Consider the following 21,442-nt stretch of genomic DNA (forward strand, 5'->3'; position numbering starts at 1 on the left):
AAACTTTAGATTGTAAAGATCACGCATGCTCAGTATCAACAATTATGTATTTAATAAATATTTTTATTCATTCTATCTCACGAATATCGTTTTAGTTAATTTCGATATTCATATAATTCTGTTCTGATATACTGCTATGTTTTATATGACGTTACTTGATCATTTCCTACAATATAAACGATTTCATAAAGGAGATTTAAATTTTGGGCCATTTGAGTTGTCTCAAAATTCTTTCAACTAAATTTATAGGAAACACTGTACAGTTATGTCTACGTATAATTATCAATTCTCTATTATTTTCTAAAACTGTCGCAAACAGCTTCCATAATTTCTCATCGTATGTTAATTGTTTCTCTAGCGATCTAGATCAATTATCACATTCAATACAAAATTAACAACATTTGTTAATAATCCCATGAATAAGGGTGTATCTCGCGTTAGAGCTCCGGGTCGTTGGTATTCGTAGGTATTCGTCACGAGAACGCGGTAACGAACGAGGCCGTGAACAATGTACGAAGTTTTCTACATCCGCTTGCAGAAAAAAGTAACCGCGAGAACAAGGTATCATTAATTATATGACTGTGTCCGGGCATGTTGGAATGCATATACATTAGCATAAAACCAATACACGAGATAGCCGAGTGTAGGTGTATCCAAGTGTCTAAGTCATATGAGAACCGGCCTGCGGGAAGAGAAGAAGGAAAAAATAAGGAAAATGAAGGAGATACCGAGGCACTAGAAAAGAGACACGCGAAAAGGGTGGGGAAGGAAGAAGAAAAGCGAGCATATAAGGAAAGCGGCCCCTAGATACCACGGATGCTCTATAATCCAAGCAGATAAACGACGTAGAACGTAGCAGGCTATCGTTTGCTTTTTACAAGGAGACACCGCCGGAGCAGCGAGTCGCATAGGCGCGTGTACCCTGCTGTGTGTTTGAACGCGTTTATCAGCCGGCGCGGCGGCTGACAAAATCCTCCTGATAAAGTGGAAATTTTAGCCAACCGTGGTGTTGGATAATGCGAGGAATCGGCTGACATCGTGACTCGTTGCGTTAGCGTTACGATTGGCTCGAGTTTTATGGTGAAATGCCAAACGTGTATTTTACGGATGTTTCGATAACTGTCTGCTACACGTTATGCAACTGCCGCATTGTGTAATCAAGTTCCAGGTCGAAGTTTTTCGAGTGGAAATTTCGTGTGGTGGTATTTCTACGTGATAATCGACGCGTGAATTCTTTCGATTACGTTGCTGCAGTGCGGACAAAATGTTTCTACGAGTTAATATCTTTGTTGGGCGCTCTGTTTAGGACATGCAGCAACGAGGATAAGCATTGTTGCTTCAACGAGGACGCGGCATAAGGGAGGAGCAATGTCTCGTTTCCATCGGAATTATTTCGATCGTAGCTGTGGAGATAGCTACGACGGGACCAGTAAAACGTGATCGACTCGAAAATCCAACAAACCATGCAGGTGATCCAGCTACCTCTGAATGTTGTAGTCATGGCGTTATTAATTGCGCTGTTACGCCAATGTACCTTGGAACTTACATGCATTAGCATACGTTTGGTATGCGAGGTAGTGGTGCGTAGGTGTATATAGATAGAGGAACGCGATGCGCAAAAATGGCAATAGTGGTGGCGTGGAATGAAAAAAGAAGATGGAGGGCACGTCGATGAATAACGTGCTGGTGAAAAAGGTACACGAGAAGACAAAAAACAGAAAAACATCGCATGCTATCGACGATATCGTTCGCGTTCCTATTCGCCGCTGTTGGAAATGAATTTCGTAGAGGCATTTAGAGACACGCGGAACGACAACAGCGAACGATACTTAGGTAGCACATGGTAGCGCGTAAGAGCATGGAATACGCCGCCTGACTTCCTTGGAACTCGAATACTTGCACAAAGGAACGCGGTAAAGCGGTGCCGATAATGCAAGAACCATAGTTGCGTAAAGATAAAGCCAGTGAGATACGTTGCTCTCCTCGATTTAAACGTATACTAGCGCGATGCACAACCAAACGTTAACGCCACATCCAATTTGCATTATCATCCGCTTCCGCTAACGACACGAGATACAACCGCGTGGCATAGCAGTTCTGTTTATTTGCAACGGTGTACGCGCGTCCATTCCAGCTATGGGCATCGAACGTTCTCTTGATCAGCGATATAATCGACGCATGTCGCTAATGCGTCCGATTCGAGTTTCATTAGCATTCGAAATAAATCGTTCTGTAATTAATCGGTACGATTAGAACAGGTCTTGGTCGTTGTATGTAACAACTTGGTTTGAAAAGGACGAAGGAGTAGGTAAAAATTGAGGGTAATCATGGTTAGAAGCTTGAGAATGTACTTACCAAGGCAAGTTATCGCGTGATCGGCCGGCGGTCGTAGGACATTCCGAGCCCAGGCTGCCCTCAAGACCTCGAGGGCACAGGGTGGTCCACCGACCATCAGCACCCCAGGTGACACGTGACCCTTGTACCTGAGTTGTCGGGTTGCGTCCACCAAGGCTGCGTTCCACCAGCATTTGGAGTTCGCCTCCAAAAAGCTCTGAAACAGTTTGAATCACAATTACATGTATATTTCATTTCTTTAGCCGTGTTCACAAAAATAATTCTAATATAAAAATAATAATATAAAAATAAATCTACACAAACATCGGCAATCTGATAATCATAATTCTCTTTGACGTTGCGTAACAGATGGTCCGCAAATGTAAATTTCGCCAAATTGTCGACTACAGTGCCATAAAGGTGAATCCTCCATTACCGAGATGGCGGTCGTACGAAAGATAGAATCTTAGGATTCATCCTGTAAAATACGGTCGGGCAGTTAAGTGTTTAGTGCCACGGGGCTGGCTGGCGTTCACCCTTCTCACAAACTCCGAAACTGTGCCACCCTCGTAGTTTTCCCCGGTTCCCCACGTAGTTACGGTCCGTATATATAGGCGTAGGCCATGATGGGGGTCGAATAAGCCAGACAGTACGTACTCATAAACGAATGGCCCCGCAGGATTTTCACCGACGATTGCCCTTTTCCTTCCTTTCCTTCTCTGTCTCGCTACGTGATCAATGAACTTTGTTCTCCCTCTGTGCTTCACGATAAACCATGAAATTAGAGAGAAGTGGACGAATCGATTGGTCGATTCACGGGCTACTATGATTCATTGGCGGCCTTTGTGCGGATGGAATACAACGCATTATGCTTTTGTTCATTTCATGATGTTCGTCTCTCTATTCGAGATGGAAGGAGGAGTCACACGTGACCCGTAAATCATGCAGCTTTGATGTTGCTCTTGTCGTCAAGGTGTTTCAAAGGATGATAGTTAGATATTTGGAACGAAAGTTTTTCTCGCTACGACTTTTCTTAAATAATGGTAATAGATAGTAATAGTAAGAGCAAGTAAATAAATGATAAATCGGTAATTAGTCACGTTGAATGAGCATAGTGTTGCACGCGTTTATGTTTATATAATGAGTTAGAAAGTTAAGTCTTTTCTTATGCAATGTATTATGCTGAGATTAGAAAGACTCGTTTAGAGGTAAGAGAGGATCGTTGTTAAAAGATTCGTTTCTTTCTTCAGAAAGGTTGAGATAAGGAAACATAGCTGTTTTCGTTTCGTGACCACGGTTATTGCTCTGTTCACGACTTAATATATCGCAAGAATACGTTTCTCGTGGTTATCGCAAATTGCGATATTTTTCTCGTCGCTTATCCATTGCTACTTCCTCTCTCTACTTACTTTCTTCGGCATTAATCACGCGCTTCTTTTGATTTTAGTGTACTTTCTCGCGTTGTAACCTTGCTCAAATTCTATTTGCAACTAGTTTAATTGCAGGACTGTCATACCGTGCATGAAGCTATAATTCGAATTTTTAATTTTTATTATGTTTGAGAAATTTATAACTACGGGAAATCGTAGAAACTAAAGACAACTTGCTCGAGTATGAAATACATTTATTGTGCAAACACATATCCTTGATTAACTTCGCAGTACAGTCTACGTGTCTTAAAATGGCGTTTGAATATGTCGATAAATCTTCAAACTTGATTTTCTTGAAGATGAGGTTTCAAACGAAAAGACTTTATCGTCAATATTCGATTTATTTTCATTTATAGGATAATTTATAACTAATAACTCCTGTCGATCGCCAATTCTGTCAAATCAGAAACTGGCTGAGTTCTACTATAAGTACGTATTTAATATTCGATTTTCTTAAGAAAGGATTATATGAAAAAGTGTTATCCTATATATTCGACTTACCTTACGTGATCGTCGATTTAAATCTGGTCTTTCGGTTTCTTGTTCTTTAAAGCCAGTCACTTTTAATAATACTGTTTACTATATCCGATGCCAACAATCTCACTACCAATTTAGTGCTGTGCACTCGTGAAACGTTTTCTCCACAAATTTTTTTGTATTCCCGTTTTCCTTTTGCGCATTCAACGCAGCTCCTATGTTGGAGGACCTTCGATAGGGTCTGACTCGCTGCACCTGACAGGACATTTTTCACTTGGAGCCCCGATTGAAAGCGTTCAACGAGCTCCTCCCCGAAACGTCGCGAATAATCCGACCGTGTATCGACCGTAATGGCACTTGTGCTCTCGGAGCGTGACTTTTCGCTAACGATATCCAATTCGGGCTAAAAATCATTCCCGTGCGTCGAAAATAAGATATTTCTGAATGAAATGACTGATACTTTCAAAAATTAAGTTATCGTAGAATTCCAATAATCCAGTGTGCTCGATACTTTGGCAATGTTGAGTTATAAAATTGGCTGAATTATTGAACTATATCTGCGATACCGTAAAGACGTTTAATAATCTAATTATATTATTAGATTTATTATACTATATTATATATTGTAGTATCGTGGACAAAAGGCCTAAGAGGTATCGGGTGAATTATAAACAAGCGGTTGCGGAACATGTGCGTGTGGGGCTAAGACAAAAGACTTGAGGCTAAGACAAAAGACAAGGGGTTGCTAAGGGACAAAGACAAATTAACAGTCAGTGTTAGTTGAGAAGCCAGAGAGTGTGAATCGAGAAGTCAGGGAGATAATGTTGCTAGCGTTGTCGAGAGAGTGTGGTCCGCGTGTGAGAGAGAGAGAGAGAGAGAGAGAGCGTTGGATCCGTGGTGACGAGAGTTGCAAATTAACTATCTAGTTGTCTTAATTATAATACGTTATTGTGATTAGTTCACGTTAAGCAACCATCGTTTCCTGTTTAACCAACATATATTTAATTCATTTATTGTAAATAAACTAATTGTAGTAAAGATCCTAAAATATTATATATTATATATTATATTATTAGATTATCAAATATAAAACATATAAATACGTATTTTAACTTTCTTAATTTATGTCCATCGTTCGAGTATTATCGACGATAGATGACGGTACACGATTATGGTCGTTACTATCAAAATTCTAGCGTATAACGAAGATATTTTGAACAATTAATTTCTTTAATTTTCATTAGAATTTCAAACAGAAGAAATCCATCTTGTATGAAGACTTAATTAATTAAAAACTTCCTTTGCATTTGCATTATTAAAATGGAAATTGGAATAAATAATTCGGTGGATGTCAAGCTCTAGAAACTTTCAGCTTGGCAAGATATCGGTGCTCGAATCGCGGAAACGAAAGATATTCTTCCGAGCGAGTCTCAAAATGCAACGAGAATACTTTTCAAGTATACACGCGTAAACAGGAAAGTAGTTATCCTTTATAACATCCCTTAAAGCATACTCGAGTTCTTTAGTACTCTGATCGTCCCAATTCGAAATGCGCAGTACGATCCCCGCGATGGGAATTTCGCGTTGCTCGACTGCACAGCCACAAAACGAGAGAGTTTCGTGCTGTTCTCGATTCGATTTACTGCATATAATTCGTCGCAGCAGGAAGGTTCCCTCGTTCGGAAGTAAAGATTGGCCAATAACAGCTCTGTTCGATTTCCAATCGGTGAAAATAGTTACGCATTATCTGTGAATTCTTTTGGATGATTTTCCGCTAGTAGAAGACGAGATAATGGTCCATTTAAGGAATAATTGTAATAACACCAAACTATGGGGTGATATGTTTAGTGCAAGTCACTGTTTACAAGTTTAAATCGTTAAAGTTACGATTGCGTAAAGAAATAATCGTTTGGATATTAATCATTTAACAGTAAGATTACCAACGATCGAAGTATAAAATTTTTCGTAAAAAGAATTAAATTGAAAGGTATATGGACATAATCGCAATACAAGTCGCGTGAATGAATCGTAGGTAGTAACATTTCAGCTTTTATTAAGACGTTACTTAACGCGGTGATTTAACAGATTTATCCGTGTCAAGGTGCCTTCAAGGATGACGACGGATCTCGCAATTCTTCGATGCAGTTTTGACCAATCTCGGGGAATTGCTATCGTTTGATCGCTTTTGTGTTTCGGCAGGTGAAACTCCCTCGATTACGTCAAACTTTCTTTTGTCGACGGTCGTTGATTCGTATCTCACGCGGACGCATAACGTCGACCACATCGATTTCACGAGATCGTTTCTTTCACGAATTCTTCTCGAAACGAGACCTCTTCCTATGGTTTGCAACCTCAGTCTTCTTGGTCCATTGCGTACAAGAAAGAAAGCGGTTTCTCAGTTTTAAGTCTGTTGTTCCCATTCTTCAATATTCCAACAGATACGAACATACGCGAATTTCATTATCGCCATCATTGAGAATGTTTCGTATTAATTTGGGTGCTACAAAATCCGTTACAAAATTCTTTAATATCACGGGAATAGCCAAATTCCTCCCAATAAAAATTTAAATAAAAAATATTACCATAAAGTAAGTACCAAACTACTTTGAAATCACTTTTAACAATTAGTTCGTGCAATATAATTACAAGATTCTTCCGACAAATCGTTCCATGCGCACAGAATGCGGAAAGGAATTTTCAAGGGCAGTATTCGCGTCGCATAAATTCACCGCGATGGAAAAACGTGCGTCTGGGAACGATGCATGAAGAAAGCGGTCGAAGACCGTGTAAACAGTACATAAACTTGATCGTTGTTCTTCTTGAGCGACCATTACTTACGATAACACCAGGAAGAATGAAAAGAACTATGAGAGGGAGCCGCGGCATGCTTGAAAATACTGCTAACCATCGTATAATGTGATACCTATACCAAGAAAGAAATATCAGCGGAATACATTGTTGGAAAAGTTAAAGATACGAGAATGTGGAGACTGTTGATACATAATATGCAAAAATATGTAAAATATTCAAAATAGACTCGCTATAATATTTCGTAGATAAAATAAATTTCTACTCAGATACCAGTTCTTTCATAATGTTTACAAAAATGAGAATTTAACTACATAAATACCCGTAGTCTAGTAATCACGATTAAAGGTGATTTTTTGTGTGTACTTTTTAACTTTAATAATTCTGATTTTATATGAAGTTTTCTGTATGTAATATGAGTTCGACGGAATGCGATTTTTCTAACGTGACATTTTTTTAAACACTGATTGACACGTTATATGAGAGTTATCTGTGCATAGCGCATAAAGAAAGAGAAAGAGAGAGACAGACAGACAGAGAGAAATAAAGGGATAAGCGGGAGAGAGGTGGAAACTGAGAGAACTCTTGTAATAGCGTTGCTAATCGGCTCGCTGTTCCTGGTGCACGTTACGTTTATATTGCTATTTCTTTGCCGACAATGAACTTGCGGCAATTCACTCTACAGGGTATACGGTCGTTGGCTGCCCACTAATTATTATGCAATATGCTAGCCATGCTCTCGCGAGCATGCTTATCCTTTTAGAGGCTCGGCTACGCGAGGCCGAATAAGAACTCGCGACGAGTCGAAGAAACAAATGTTTCGAGGAAGTCGACCTCGGATTAGACAATCGAAACTCCAGAGAAGATAGATGATAGAAGGTCAAAAGGATGAACAGGAGAAAATGAAAGATTAACAACGATTCGTGTGATTTCGGTAATCGAGGGTAATGGTGATGGACGGCAGAGTCGGAAGAAAGTAGGTTTATCCCTGTTACGAACATCGAATTTTATGGTCGAGTTTGTGTTCCACTTTTACCCTTTTTCAATGGTGTAACACAAACTTCAGAATGAAACTAGAATGCACTCAAAGTTACAACGAAACTTACCAAGTCTTTCAACGATGGAAAGATACGATTGAGTTGAAAAATAAGCGAAATCAAGAACATACAGAGTTTTAAACAGATCTAACTGTGTAAGAAAAGTAAAAATGTACACTTCATTCATGGTACGTGTGAAATTATGCGAAGTCATTGGAAACCGAGATTTACATTTAAATATCGATGAAAACTTAATTTACATAAAATTTCATAAAGGTAGTGCGTTGGAAACATTTTTTCCCCGTTTGATTCGATCAAGGAGAGCCTGTCTTTCCATTGAAATATGGAAAGTCGATATCGACGGAAGATCGAAGCATTTTGTCGGCTCTCAATCGCTTGATAGGCCTTCGGATCTTGTTGCCGTCGAATTTTAATCAGTAGCCCCACAGTGCCTGTGTGGGCACGCGGCTCGCGAACATAAATCACGATAACATAATTTATATGCTAATACCGCGAGTGCAGCGTGCGCGTTTGCGCGGACGCAATGCAGAGCGAAGGGTTTAACTGGGTATAACTACGTATCCGGCTACTACATAGGCGTCGACTTTCGTCGACTGTGTTGTCCTTTTATCGACAAACTCTGACATACGATTAACTTAAACCTTCATATCTACTATTTCTATCGTTTAATCATATTTAATCATTCCCTTTTCATAAATAGATATTGAGCACTCTAAACCTGTATTAAATTCTCCATCTGTAAATAATAAATGTCCAAGGTGTATTCTTTTTTAATTGAACAAATCTATTCATGTTCATTTATTTCGCAGATATTTAAGATTAACCCAAATTAACTTTGAAACGTCACACGTACAGCGTAGTTTATAATTTTTCAAACATTTTATACTTTATCTCACTCGTTCTATGAGAATCAAGTAAGAATTCCTTGCTGTTTTTAACACATACGTTTAGAACAAGGAACACTATTTTGTTTATATTATCGGCTAGAAATTGTACACGGTTTAATCTCAACTTATTGAAGAAGTATCAGGTGAAAATATTAATACGATGCTGGTAGCGAGTATGTTAATTTCTCACATGGATTTACGATATAATAGCGCATCATCGGGAAATATTTCTCGATGGACGCCAATGGTGAGCCAGGGTTGCCGGCAATGTCGTCGTTCTATGTCATCGTAAACTTGAAACTGGGGCTGGGGGGCCAGATGCCATGGAACGGGAAGGGAGCACGCCGCGAGGCGGACGAAGGGAAAACAGGGGATAGGTCTCGTTCATTTTTTTGCAATTAAATTGGCAAACAAATAAAGGAAGACGCGCCTGCGAGGTGAATGGGCATCCTGCGGATAAACGAGTTCTCGCGCTGCGGATAGAAGTCTCCGCGTCTGTTCACGGTGCACGGCTGCACGACATGCTGATTTACGAAGTCAACGACATAGGCGACGATCGAGACGACGAAGTAAGCCAAGGATCGTTTTGATATCATATTTGGAAAAACGTCCAGTCGTATCCTTGTATTATCGAAATAAACAACTTCGTAGAATTTTTTTCTATATGACTGTTATGGAATAGTCACGTTTCAACTTTTGAATAAATCGTCCGATGGAGTGATGCATTACGCCGGCACGGGCGTGTAATCTTAATCATCGAGAGAACCTAGACGTATCATAGTCAATGTGGTACTTGAACGTTGTTCAAGGGTGTATCGAGAATGGTTCTTTTTTCTTAATTAATATCTTTGAGGCAATCGTAGCTGCATAAGCGCCTTCTCTCCCATCTATCATTTCTTCATTTTCGTTTCTTGCCCTTGGTTCTGTTGATCGTTTATCGTTGTACGTGTAACGGTCGGATTAGACGAAGTGGATGTACGTGTGACTCGTTGAACGTACACGATCGGAAGCCAGAAGCCTGAACGGCATATTAAGAAGCGCGTTGCAGTCGCGCGATTTGATTAATGCACTTGGAAATTGTATGTTTGATGAAGAAATTTGCTGGCAATTACCCGCTACTTTTTAATCCTGCGGCTGTGTTCCGTCGACGATAGAAGGAGACAGACGCGCGTTACCGGCCGAGGGAACGTTTGAAAGTTCTCTTAAACGGTCCCGTCTGTTTACCCGGTTTATTTCGCTTTCTTGTGCCGAGTTAAAAACGCTGGTCTTCGCGGTTAATCGAGAGTACTCAAACAAAAAAAAAAAAAAAAAAAAAGGAAAAAGAAAAAGAAAAAAGAACTGGCGCGAAGTGAAATGCAATAAAACGGAACGATTTTCTGGGCGATATAGCTTCCTCCTCGATTATTTTTCACTGCAGCTGCTCTCGTAGAAAAGTCAAAGATCATTCTGTCTATTTAAAAATCCCACAGTCAGAAATATTGAAAACACGCGATCCAAATATTTTGACGATCATTCCAGTCGATAGAAAATGTTTGTAATCAAATATCGAAGTCTCGGCTGTTGAGATTGTAAAAAGGTGAATATAACAAACCGGTATCCTTGGTTACACTGCGGTTATGGGCGGAGAAGGCCGGCACAAAGCACGGTGTTTTTGCGGCGGTGCTCGTGGCAGAAATCGCCATGCGGATGGAAAGTGTCCGCTCGATTGCTGCATCGACCATCCTCAAGGTAACGTGATCAATGTATCGTAATAACGGTCATTTAAGGACAGATCGCTGCTATTCGTACAGCCTCGTAGCGAAACTCAACTGGGATCTATGGAGGAAATAGAGGCAAGGTAAATATCGTCCACCATATATTTTTTGCCAACAAGGATGTACCGGATCTAGGAAGGAAATAAAATCCTAATTACAAACTACGCATCGTCGCGTAAACAGAACTGCCACTTAAATAGACTTGGTTCGAAAATGACCTTTTCATGGTCCATGCACATTGTTGCTCGGTGTTTATGCAAATCAGTTCGTTCAAACGTGGGCCGGTCTCGTTCTACGCGGCCTCCGGAACCAAAATCCTCGTGGATGTACCCGTATGCTCGACGTCTACGCCGACTGGCTGCGTTAGTGCTGGTATTTCAAGTAATACGTACATACCAGACGTAATAACGGTAATTCGAAAGGAACACAGCAATTTGCATTTCTTTGAAATCCGTTACGGGGTTTAGAAAACGTACGTGTTCGTTATTTTCGACTATCTGACACATTCCTCTTGCGATATTCACGCTATACTTTTTCGAAACGAATTAAACAGGCGATCTGAACACATCGAGATCTATGGAATCATCGTGTTCCTTCTTCTTCTTCGTTTGGTTCTTCTGGCACAGCTTGCGCAAAGCTCGCTCAGATATATGCAGCCCATTGTATTGTTCGCCAGCGGAGAGAGGCATTATTGCTCAAACTGACACTAGGACGGAAGAGAGGGTACGGGATTCACGATGTATCAGTATGAACGGATCCTAAATCGCCGTAGGGCTGCGAGCTGGCCCCAGCTCAGCGGTAATGCAGCGTAAGCGACCAAAGGAGTTCCTACAGCTTGAAGAGGGCGTCGCTTATCTTTATGCATATTTCACGGCGTTTTGCGTCGGGCGAATGCTCGCGCGGAAACGAGGAACTCGGCCGCGTGTGTATTGCATCTTTACGACTTACCCGCCATAGAAACCCTTTCCGGCGAGATGCAACGTGCACGTGCGCGTGCGCCCATGCTCAAGCTCCAACATGGCCAGTCATACACGCGTTTCAACCGGCGATACTTGCTCTACCAGTTACCAAGAATACTATTTCCAAGATTGAGCAGGAACTGTTGGCGGTCTAACGAGGTCTGTTCCCGGGGAAATTATCATCTTATCGTTTCACTCACGATCAGGTGGATCGTACAGTTTCAATGATTTTAGCGATTGTGATGCATTCGGGTTTGTTCTTGTATCATGGAAGAGTAGTATGTCGGTGATTATTATTCGTAACCGATGTATGACTTCTATCGTAATGTTATTCTAATCTTTGGTTTTAACAACCATCAGGTAAATAGGGAAAATTTCACTTTTCAGTTTCTTTCCTCTGAATATTTATTTCTATCGGGAAATATCTTTGACTTGACGCACGATTGTATCGTACTGGAAACGCTGATAGATATCAAAATTTCTCTAAATTTTTTCGATAATTAGAATCGCTAAAACTGAGGAATTGAGAATTTCAAAGTTCAAATACTCGAATCCGAAATTAAGAACCTGAAAGTCTTGCACGTTGAAGATTCGGTACGTTCCAAATATAGAAGGATGAACATGCTGGCCATCACAGCGCGAGAGTAATTGCGAAAATGCCTTTCATAGGAGTAATTCAACCATCAAGGCCCACCTGTCGCAACACTTCGAAGAATTCAATTTCTTCGTGTACTACCAACTCAGATCGCGAATACATATACCTTCACTCGTACAGAGTGACTGCCAATTTCGAATTTGAGACTTCCCTATATGGACTGTTAATGGAATAATTTTCATGACTGTTTGGATGCTTAGTTTGGAAGTTTCTCTGGAATCGTCTACGTAGCATCCGTTATAGACGGAATTACGTATTTCAGATGCAAGGCACATATGGAATGTGATCTACGCGCGTCTTGCATGTATAATACGGCATGCGGTACTATTGCGCAATGCTTATGTATATTATCTTGTTTCTAGCAGGTATCAGTGATAGCACTGAGCATCTATCATGCGTCAAGATTTCAGCGTTATTCCAATCTAAGATCAGCTTAATTTGACCGAGTTACCGTTAACCGGTTACTATGCGAATACATAAACAACATCGGCTTGACGCTGTTTAAATATCCGGGCTTTTATCGCCAAATAACGTTAGCTTGATATTTTCACGGAGAAAGCGTGCCATTATTAATATAAATTTGCATATATCGACAACGAATGTCTCGTTAATGCTTTTAGCAGAAGATTCACGAAGGTATTAAACTGCCTGAATTCTTAAATGTGTTAACCTACATTTTTCTAAATTATTTCAGTTTAATTGATTTCTTGGTGTCAGGTGGACACAACGATATAATGAAAAATAAATTGTTAATTCTTGCAAATTTTTATTAGAAATTACGAAGATAAGATCGCTCATAAGTAATGAAACGATGTGCATATTGCGTTTTTACTCTTATCGCAACGTAACAAATTGATAAAAGGCACGAGCCTGTGTCGATCCTTTAGCGAACTGTTCAGAATTATTTTCTATAAAATGTTGAACGTTATATACATTTTGTATTTCATACTGTTAATAAATTAACGTTGTTAAAATTTGTTATAAAACGATAAATTATGTTAGTCACACTTTCGATAGGAATCATAAATTTAATCGAAGCTTCTATATTTATCTAAAGGCCATATCTCATCCGATTATCTAGAGGAAAATTTTTCCAGGATATATACTTCCTAGATCTTCTGCGTCGTGATATTTATATTAATCCGGCGGTTTTACTCCTATTTACAATCCATTTCCGCTTACGGCGGCACCAGGGGTAACACGATTCCTCGGTGCATCCAGCTCGAGATGTATGTTACTGTTGCTGTTGTGTAGTGGTGTCTGCTCTAGGATCGTGTTTCACGTTCAAAAGGAAAATGTATCGCAAATATGTGTGTTCCTGGCATAATATCCGCAATAAAACGAACTATGGTTTCACTCCTTCCTCCGGTGTGTAACCGAGTACATACGTTGTTTATGCACTCGACATTCAACTTGTTTACAATCCACACGACATTGTTTCTAAAAATGTTGTTTCTCGTGTGTTTCTAACGTTTCTAACGTGTTACGGCAATATTCTCGTCGCACAAAGAATGATAAAGCGATTTCATTAATACGAAAGAATTACTGATCTACCTAAATATCGATTATTTCGTGGAGAACGATGTTTTCCAGAGGCACAAAATAAAGTTTGCCTTGATATCGATCGGCAAAGTTGGCTTGATTACGGCGACCCTAAGTAAACTGCTCACCCCTTGTGTAATCTGTAGATTATAGTCGCTCAAGTATCTGACTTTTCCGTTGCTATACAATATGGTTATTTCGTGATGAATGGAACAGCATCCTAACCTTATAATAACAGATTCGAAACATTTTCCTTTGATACGCGAGAGCTCGTTTATTTACAATATCCGGATACACGGGATTTTCGAACTGAGAACTCAATTTTCTCTATGTTTTCTCGAATAATCATTCTTTTCAAGTAGCTCTCGTTGGACTATAGCAAAATCAACACTGCACCGTGTCAGTTACCGCTAGCGTGTCGCGCTTTCACTCCACGGGACAGGTTTAATTTTATATCCGATCATTTCACAGATATTACTAATTACAATACGTTCTTGATTTCGAACGGTCTAAACGATTTTAATTTAATGTCTCAATAATAGGCGAATCCATTCTAAATGAAGAGCGACAGCGACCACTCGATCGAACAATTACCTGTTAATTGTCCCAGAGTTTAAGTCCCTGCAATTAAGTGCAATTTACGACCACAGGTACAATAAGATTCGATTGATATTTATCTATACCAGCGTTCATCGAGGATCGTAGCACCGTATAATATTCTAAAGAGAACGTCGAACATAAGGCAGACTTAAACGAGATGGAATCTGTAGCAGCAGTACCAACTCGATAGTTCCGTGCAACATTGATAATATCTCTCTTGAAGTCAGTCGCGGCGAACAATAATTAACGGTGGCAATAAATAAGCTGGTCTGCGTATTGTGAAACGACAACGCCGGCTGTAAATGCAGCAGTTTCTGCCGCGGCTCTAATTAGTCTGACAATTATAGTGCGTTGATCCAATTCACCGTAAGATTATGACTCCTTATCAAGCGAACAAGAGATCGTTTCACACCCTTTCTTAACGATCGAATCGATCTACTTAAATCATTTTACGTTTTGTTATTTACCAAGTACAAAATGACCAATAAACCGTTCTGCTAGATAAAAATGACGTAACAAGCTCGTAAATAACCGCGGAGAATGCGACTTGAGACAAATCACAAAACATGACTTGAACAACAATAAAGATAAAAATTATTAAAATTGTTGAAGTAATTACTTGAAGAAAAACTCTACAACTTTTTCTTCTCTATATCCGTGACCTGGAGACCGCTGTTACGAGGAGAATAGAATTTAGTGAAAAAATTCAAAATAAGGAAAGGTCCATATTATTGTGCCTTTGAATATAAATTTTGTTTTGGATTACAGGGTCTAGAAATAAAAGAGCTATAAGTACATTTCTATTGCTGTTTCTTGTAGCCTTCAGCTACAGATACACACCAAGGTTAACTTTTTGCTAATGCCCTTTGCCAAAAATATATCAACGTGCTCTCTATCATTCTTTCTTCCTACTGTATTGTAACACTGTAAGAGTGAGGATCTGGATCAGCATACACTATACCTATACTTATATTTATACTTATACCTATACTTATTTCAATATATTTTTCTATTACAAATTCATCTACTCGTTCCTCTATCAGTCAACCTCAATAAAAATTATAAGGTATAATATAAGTAGTACGTATATGCATACTTATTCGTACGATATTTTCTGGCTTGAAGCCTAAAAAAGGTCGTAAGCGCAAGGGAAGTAAGCATTCATGGGATGTGATCGTGTGACGATATGCAAAACAAGAAGAGGGTGGCTCGAGCTATTATCGTTTGCCCTTCAACGATCGATTCTTCCCCGACTGCCTTTGCTTGCTAAGCGTGACGAAAGCATCTGTCTGGCACCAATTTATCAATTTGACGTTTTCACGTTCTTTCAAAGAAGAAATACCTTGGAGATTCGTCGTCTTCTTTGATCTTTAATACAGCCTCCAAAGTAGTCAACGACTTTGACTCTGATCTCGTAAAAAGGGCATGAAACCTTTTAAACTCTCATAAACTTTTACAAAGTCCCTCCTCCTCCATTCAATACTCAAAACTTTGACTTTCTAATAGAAGTTTCTTGTCTTCCCCGTAGTCTTAAGGTCCTTTGAGATTTCTCTTCAAGATTAACACCTTTGCGGCATCAAATTTGCGGAGATGGAAAGAATTCATTTGTTAAATTTATAACCTCGCTATATCTGTGTGGCACATACTACACGTCTAAAAAGATGCTTCGCAATCCGACTACTGAATTTATGTGCGAGGGCAAGTGTTAAAATAGACCCAGACAGAGATTGTAAAGTCAAGCTTCAGTGAGGTGCAGGTATAAAGTTAAAGGAAAAGTTAAAGGTTGCCGAGGATGCTGGCACGAAGGCGGCATTGTCGTAGATCGAACGAATCAGTGAGCCCTGCTAGCTAAACTATTATCATCTTATTTCCTGCGTTGCAAGAAGGAGCAGCTGTGGTTAACGTTCCCCCGGAGAATGCTCCACCCCCGGCTAGTGCTCATTGAAACTGAAGAGGTGCTCTTCCCCGTCGAAAGGCGGATCCCAATTTGATTTCCTTTGCCTGGCAGCATGAGCTTCGATGAGCAACCATTGAACAGATCGTTCTCTCCCGAAGAGAAAAGAAATCTAGGTGTGGTCAATAAACGGCCTGTCTTCACGAATGAGCGTCGATTCGGTTAAATTAGCGATCAGCCGTTCTGGAACTTGTTTATGGACAGATAGAGACCCATGGATGGAACACGTTTGCGTGGAATCTAGGTGTTTGTAGTGTTTGAGCGGCTTTGTCACGTTCGCTGCGTGTCGCGTAAATTCGCAACCGACAGAGTAGAAGAGGCCACGTGGACCAGGATTACGACAGATATCGAAGAGTCGACAAGACCATAGAACATCCGCCACTTAACTCGTTGTCTCGTCTCATCCTCCCCTGCCGTTAAGGTTGCCTCGCAAAATTGCTCGTAATTCATATTGTCTCATTCCGGCGTAACGGTGCATCCAATCAACGCCAATCTTCGCTTCGGAAACGCTGAGTTGTAAAAACGGCTCAGCAGTTCGGGAGAGATACACCGTATCGTTTTATTATACGTACACGTGTATCATATACGTCGTTAACGTCTAATCTGGCCGTTTCCCAAAAACAATTTCGACCGTCACGTCTCATGGTGTTCGTATTCGATTCGTACCTCGCGCGAAAGGAACAAAAAGAGGGTACGTACGAGGATTTATAATAGCGTAACGAAATGTCGCTATCATCGAGTCAGATTATACGGAATAGCTAGCCTCTTCGACGAGGCATAAAGCATGTAACTAGTTGTGCTTCTGAATAAAAGAAAAGTATGTTGGGTATAATGGACGGACAATCGGTAGCCACACGGTACGGTTGTAACAGATCGTTACATGGAAAAATGTTGGGAGGCTAACTCTGCCGAGAGGAATGCGTTCCGCGGGCTATAACACGCATAGAGAAGTATACAGATAATTCAGGATAATGCGGCGTGTACATCGACTCACCTGAAACAAATTGTAACCTTTATCGTACATCCACATCTCGTCGGCTGGATGCTCCTTGGGACTCTCCCGTGGGCTGGCGTTCAGAACCTGAGGAGGCGGGCCCCTAGTCAGCTGAATCGCCAGGGACCTTTGTAAAAGCAAGAGGCATCGGGAGGGTCCTGAGCCTCCAGGGCTCGTCCCGTCTCCCAAGATCGAGCCCATTTTTCGAGGCCCGTTCTTAACGATTCCAAACACTCGGCGGTGGTGGCATCACGGAATCTGAAAAACAGGAAACGAACCCGTTAACGTACTTCTGATGTAGCAATTTCGCGTTGAGAGAAAAAGACGAAAGTTAGAGTTTGAATTAGATCGAAGATCGATTTACTTTTTGCCACTATCTCTCGATCGTAAATCCGCGAACGAAGAAGTTTGATGAACTCGTAAGAGTGTTTTCTTTCTTTCTTAATGGTTTTTATTCATTTACTTTCAACCGACAGGTAGACAAGCGTTGAATTCGTTTGTGTATACAAGCTTTCCTCTGATAATTCTTATCTACGATTACGTAGAGGAACGATAACACTCGTGGAGTTCGCGGTACCGTTATCCTCGTTTGTGAAACTTTCGCGCAAACTCGAGTGCTGCGCATACTATCAAGCTACACGGGTGGATGGGACGTTGAAGCAGCACCTTGCATTAGTTGCATTATTCCACGAGGCTGCTTCGAGGAATTCTGCAGCTGCGCGTTCACCTCGAATCGACGTTCGGCAATTAGTACCTCTTAAAAGTAATTAAACGCAGCTGGATAATACTTAACGCGCGAATCGATTTGTAAAAGGTTTCGAGCTGCTGCGTTTCTCAATATGTTTAAGGTTTCCTTCCATTAGCACGATCGTAAACTTTTGGAATAATCGTATGGGTGTATATATATATATATATATATATATATATATATGTATTTAATTTCTCTGTAGAAAATCTTTGACACGGTGAAAGGATGTTTATTCTTCCAATTTGTACATATGTGCCTCACAAAAGTCAAGTTGATTAACCTTATTTTTTTTTTATAAATTTCTTAATTTCGTTATGTTAGGCAATATATGCGATGTTCAATTTTCAAGAAACAGATAATTTACTTTTATAATTTCGCTAATTACAAGTAAATGGCGCAACTGACAGTAAATTCCTGTTGGAATTTAAAAGAATAATATTTGTAACATCGTTTATCTGTACTTTCCAATTTACAGAGTTGATCACTGTGGCGTCCGAACGCTTCGTATTTCAACCTCAGTTTTATCTCAACAGGCAAAAGAACTGATACCATTACCAAATTGAAACAAAAATTTGGGCATACGTGCCAACAATGATTCTTTCGCATTTTCTTCGAATTTGCAAGATTTTTTAACGACAGAAGAGTTTCAACCCAGAAAACTGGGAAGAATTAAGTAGGATAATTAGCGAAGAAACTCGATGAAATGTAACGGATGAAACGTTCATTTTCATCTCGACACGTTCGATTCGCCCTTCGTCTCGTTTCCTGCCGGTCACAAAGCAACGTCACGTTTCTCTTTATTGTATCAACAACTACCACGCCGGCCTCCTAATTGATTTACGCCCAGTCCCTTTGGTCATCAGCAAGCTGAAGGAATCTCATCCGCAAAAATCCACGTGGTCGCTAGGACTAGAGGTTGCAAAAAGGAGTGCTGAAGAGGGAAGAGCCGTTTCGGAGAAGAATTATGTGCGAAGGGGACATGATTGCATCAACGTGACGGCTCTGACGTGAAACACCGTCGGAAGAAATTGTTTTCTCGTGGATGCTTCCTTTTTGGAAATTTCATTATGAGCGAAATGTAGTAGAAGACGAAGAATTCTTTTTCTCGGCACATTTTCGTTTTCTATCGAAAATATTTCATATAAAAATGTGGCGTGATGTTTTTCCCGAATCTATCTTAACTCGAAGCACTGGAGAAATATAGGTTTGCACATTTTTATTTCGTAAATTAAATCGAGTTCGTCATAATTTTACTCGCCACTTTATAATCTTTTTAAGTTGGTTAGCCATCTAGAGATAAAGTTTATTATATTATTCTATTCTGAAACTTGTCTCTGCTTTATAGCAGAGTGGAAAAATTCGCTTCGCGATCTAGGTTCGATAATGATATACAGCGAAGAAAAATGGCTTTTGCAGCTATCACCGATAACAGCATGGATGAATATTATATCGCTGTACAGCGTGCCAAGATACACGCTCTAAAACGTCTAGATCTTTTTGGTAAAACAGAACGGTCGTAAATTTGGCACGGAAGCCTGGCAATTACGGCCGCATCGAATTGTGGGGCCCGGAAGGAATCAACGAAGTAATCTCGCGCCTTTGGCAACGCTCCAAGGCGCAGCCGATCCAGACAATTCCTCTAATATAGTGTTGCAGTTTGCGCTACCCTGAAGAAATTGCACCGACCATGAAATTCGTCCGCGAATATTTTTCTCTCTTTGGTCCCTTGTCCCCTGGGGTCAGACGAAATTCATTGGTCCTATAAACTTTTTGACGTCCCTTGCTGAAATATGGGAACAATGAGGGAAACGTTGACAGTCTTTGAATACTTTCTTCGCGTTGACAAATAACAACCAAGATATTTGATGTTTTAATATTTGCATATTTTCGTTAGTGGAAATATTTTCTAGCTCGTCATTCGATAGAGAGTAAAGTGAAATTAGACGTAAATTGGATTTTGTTAAATGTTATTACGAATCAGAAAATTAAATATTCTCAGGAGAAGTAATAGTCGTAAAGAGGAAATTGCGGAGATTTTATTGGTCGTTTTGTAAAGAATTACAGCTCCGTGAGACATCTTTTATATCTCATTACATATCAAATGGAGAATTTTCTGTAAAACGTGGAACGAGTCGAGGAACGTAGAGAGGATAGATCGGTGTTGTTAATGGAACAATAATGTAACTTTCTCAGTATTCAATTAGCAGACCGTTCATCATATTTTATTATCGTGCCGATCTTGAGAACAGGCGAAACTTCTCCTGCATTGCGGCGATTGAATACTAGAAATGTAGATATAAAATGGCGCATAGACACGCAATCCCTGCCAGGTAAAATTGTTCCGTTAATGCTTTTTGTTCGTATGGTCGCTTAATTTCCTTCGTTTCACCTTGTGCTAGTTTGCCTAGATCGTACTCGACTAAAAATCAGGAAAACGGAAAGGGAGAAAAAAAAGAGAACTTCCTCTGGCGTGACTCACCGACACATGCACTTTCTTGAATCGCGTAATACGTTCATGCTTTTTATGGATAAGGATAAGACAGGAAATAAAATCAACCATATTTACAAGGTAACGTTAAACAAGATATGTACGTTCGATAAAATCGCGATGAATTTATATACTAAGTCTGCGAGTGAAGGTCGCAATGACGCGGCAGAGAAAATTAATTTGTCTCGGAGTGATTCATCAATGAATCTTGGGAAGTATGACCGAGTAAATTTGTCTTATGAGACAAATTAACCGCGTCGGCGAAAGTTGATCGTGAACAGTTGTCATTCACAGCTTAAAAGGTATATAAATTATCATTCGGCTTCGAAAGTCCAACGAATCTCTAAAGACTAGTAGGTTTCTATTTCTAAAACAATCTTCTGAATAGAATATTTGCAGTTTTCGATTGAAGTTCGGTTTTAGTTTTGTAAAGTTTCGAATACTAAGATTCGATAACTGAAAGATTTCTAAATTTCTGACAATTCGAATATTTGAATATCTTCAAAGCATCTAAAAATATAAAAATTGGAATATTCCAATATTTGAAAATTTAAAAGTTTGGAAGTTTGCACGTTTGAACATTTAAATATGTAGAAACCTGAAAATTTGAAATGGTTAAGATTGTTCTGTCACCGGCAGTGTCACTGACTTCGTTTCACCTCGTGCCAATTTAAAGAACGGAAGACATCCGGTCTCGCTTCGCTCGGGGTAGACTTCCTGCAGTATGAGTCATCAGCGTGTCTTTGCATTGTGA

General features: G+C 40.0%; 1 protein-coding gene and 1 long non-coding RNA gene across 3 annotated transcripts in view; one reads left to right on the top strand and one right to left on the bottom strand.

Annotated features, from left to right (window-relative positions):
- The window catches only part of LOC117232125, a 130,990-nt gene that overhangs the window by 41,325 nt on the left and 68,223 nt on the right, over window positions 1–21,442 (top strand). The window lies entirely within an intron of this gene.
- LOC117232123 (storkhead-box protein 2) overlaps window positions 1–21,442 on the bottom strand; it is a 111,400-nt gene that overhangs the window by 37,568 nt on the left and 52,390 nt on the right. For both annotated transcript variants that reach the window (XM_033491295.1, XM_033491296.1), the window contains exons 2-3: window positions 17,453–17,710; window positions 2,356–2,551 (exon numbers count right to left, since the gene is read on the bottom strand). In XM_033491295.1, the coding sequence (XP_033347186.1) occupies window positions 2,356–2,551; window positions 17,453–17,653 (397 nt within the window). In that variant the 5' untranslated portion in view covers window positions 17,654–17,710. The remainder of the gene's footprint in view (window positions 1–2,355; window positions 2,552–17,452; window positions 17,711–21,442) is intronic.

The sequence above is a fragment of the Bombus vosnesenskii genome, unplaced genomic scaffold (assembly GCF_011952255.1).
Source record: "Bombus vosnesenskii isolate JDL3184/JDL3185 unplaced genomic scaffold, Bvos_JDL3184-5_v1.1 scf7180000013285, whole genome shotgun sequence".
In the NCBI taxonomy this organism is placed as follows: Eukaryota; Metazoa; Arthropoda; class Insecta; order Hymenoptera; family Apidae; genus Bombus; species Bombus vosnesenskii.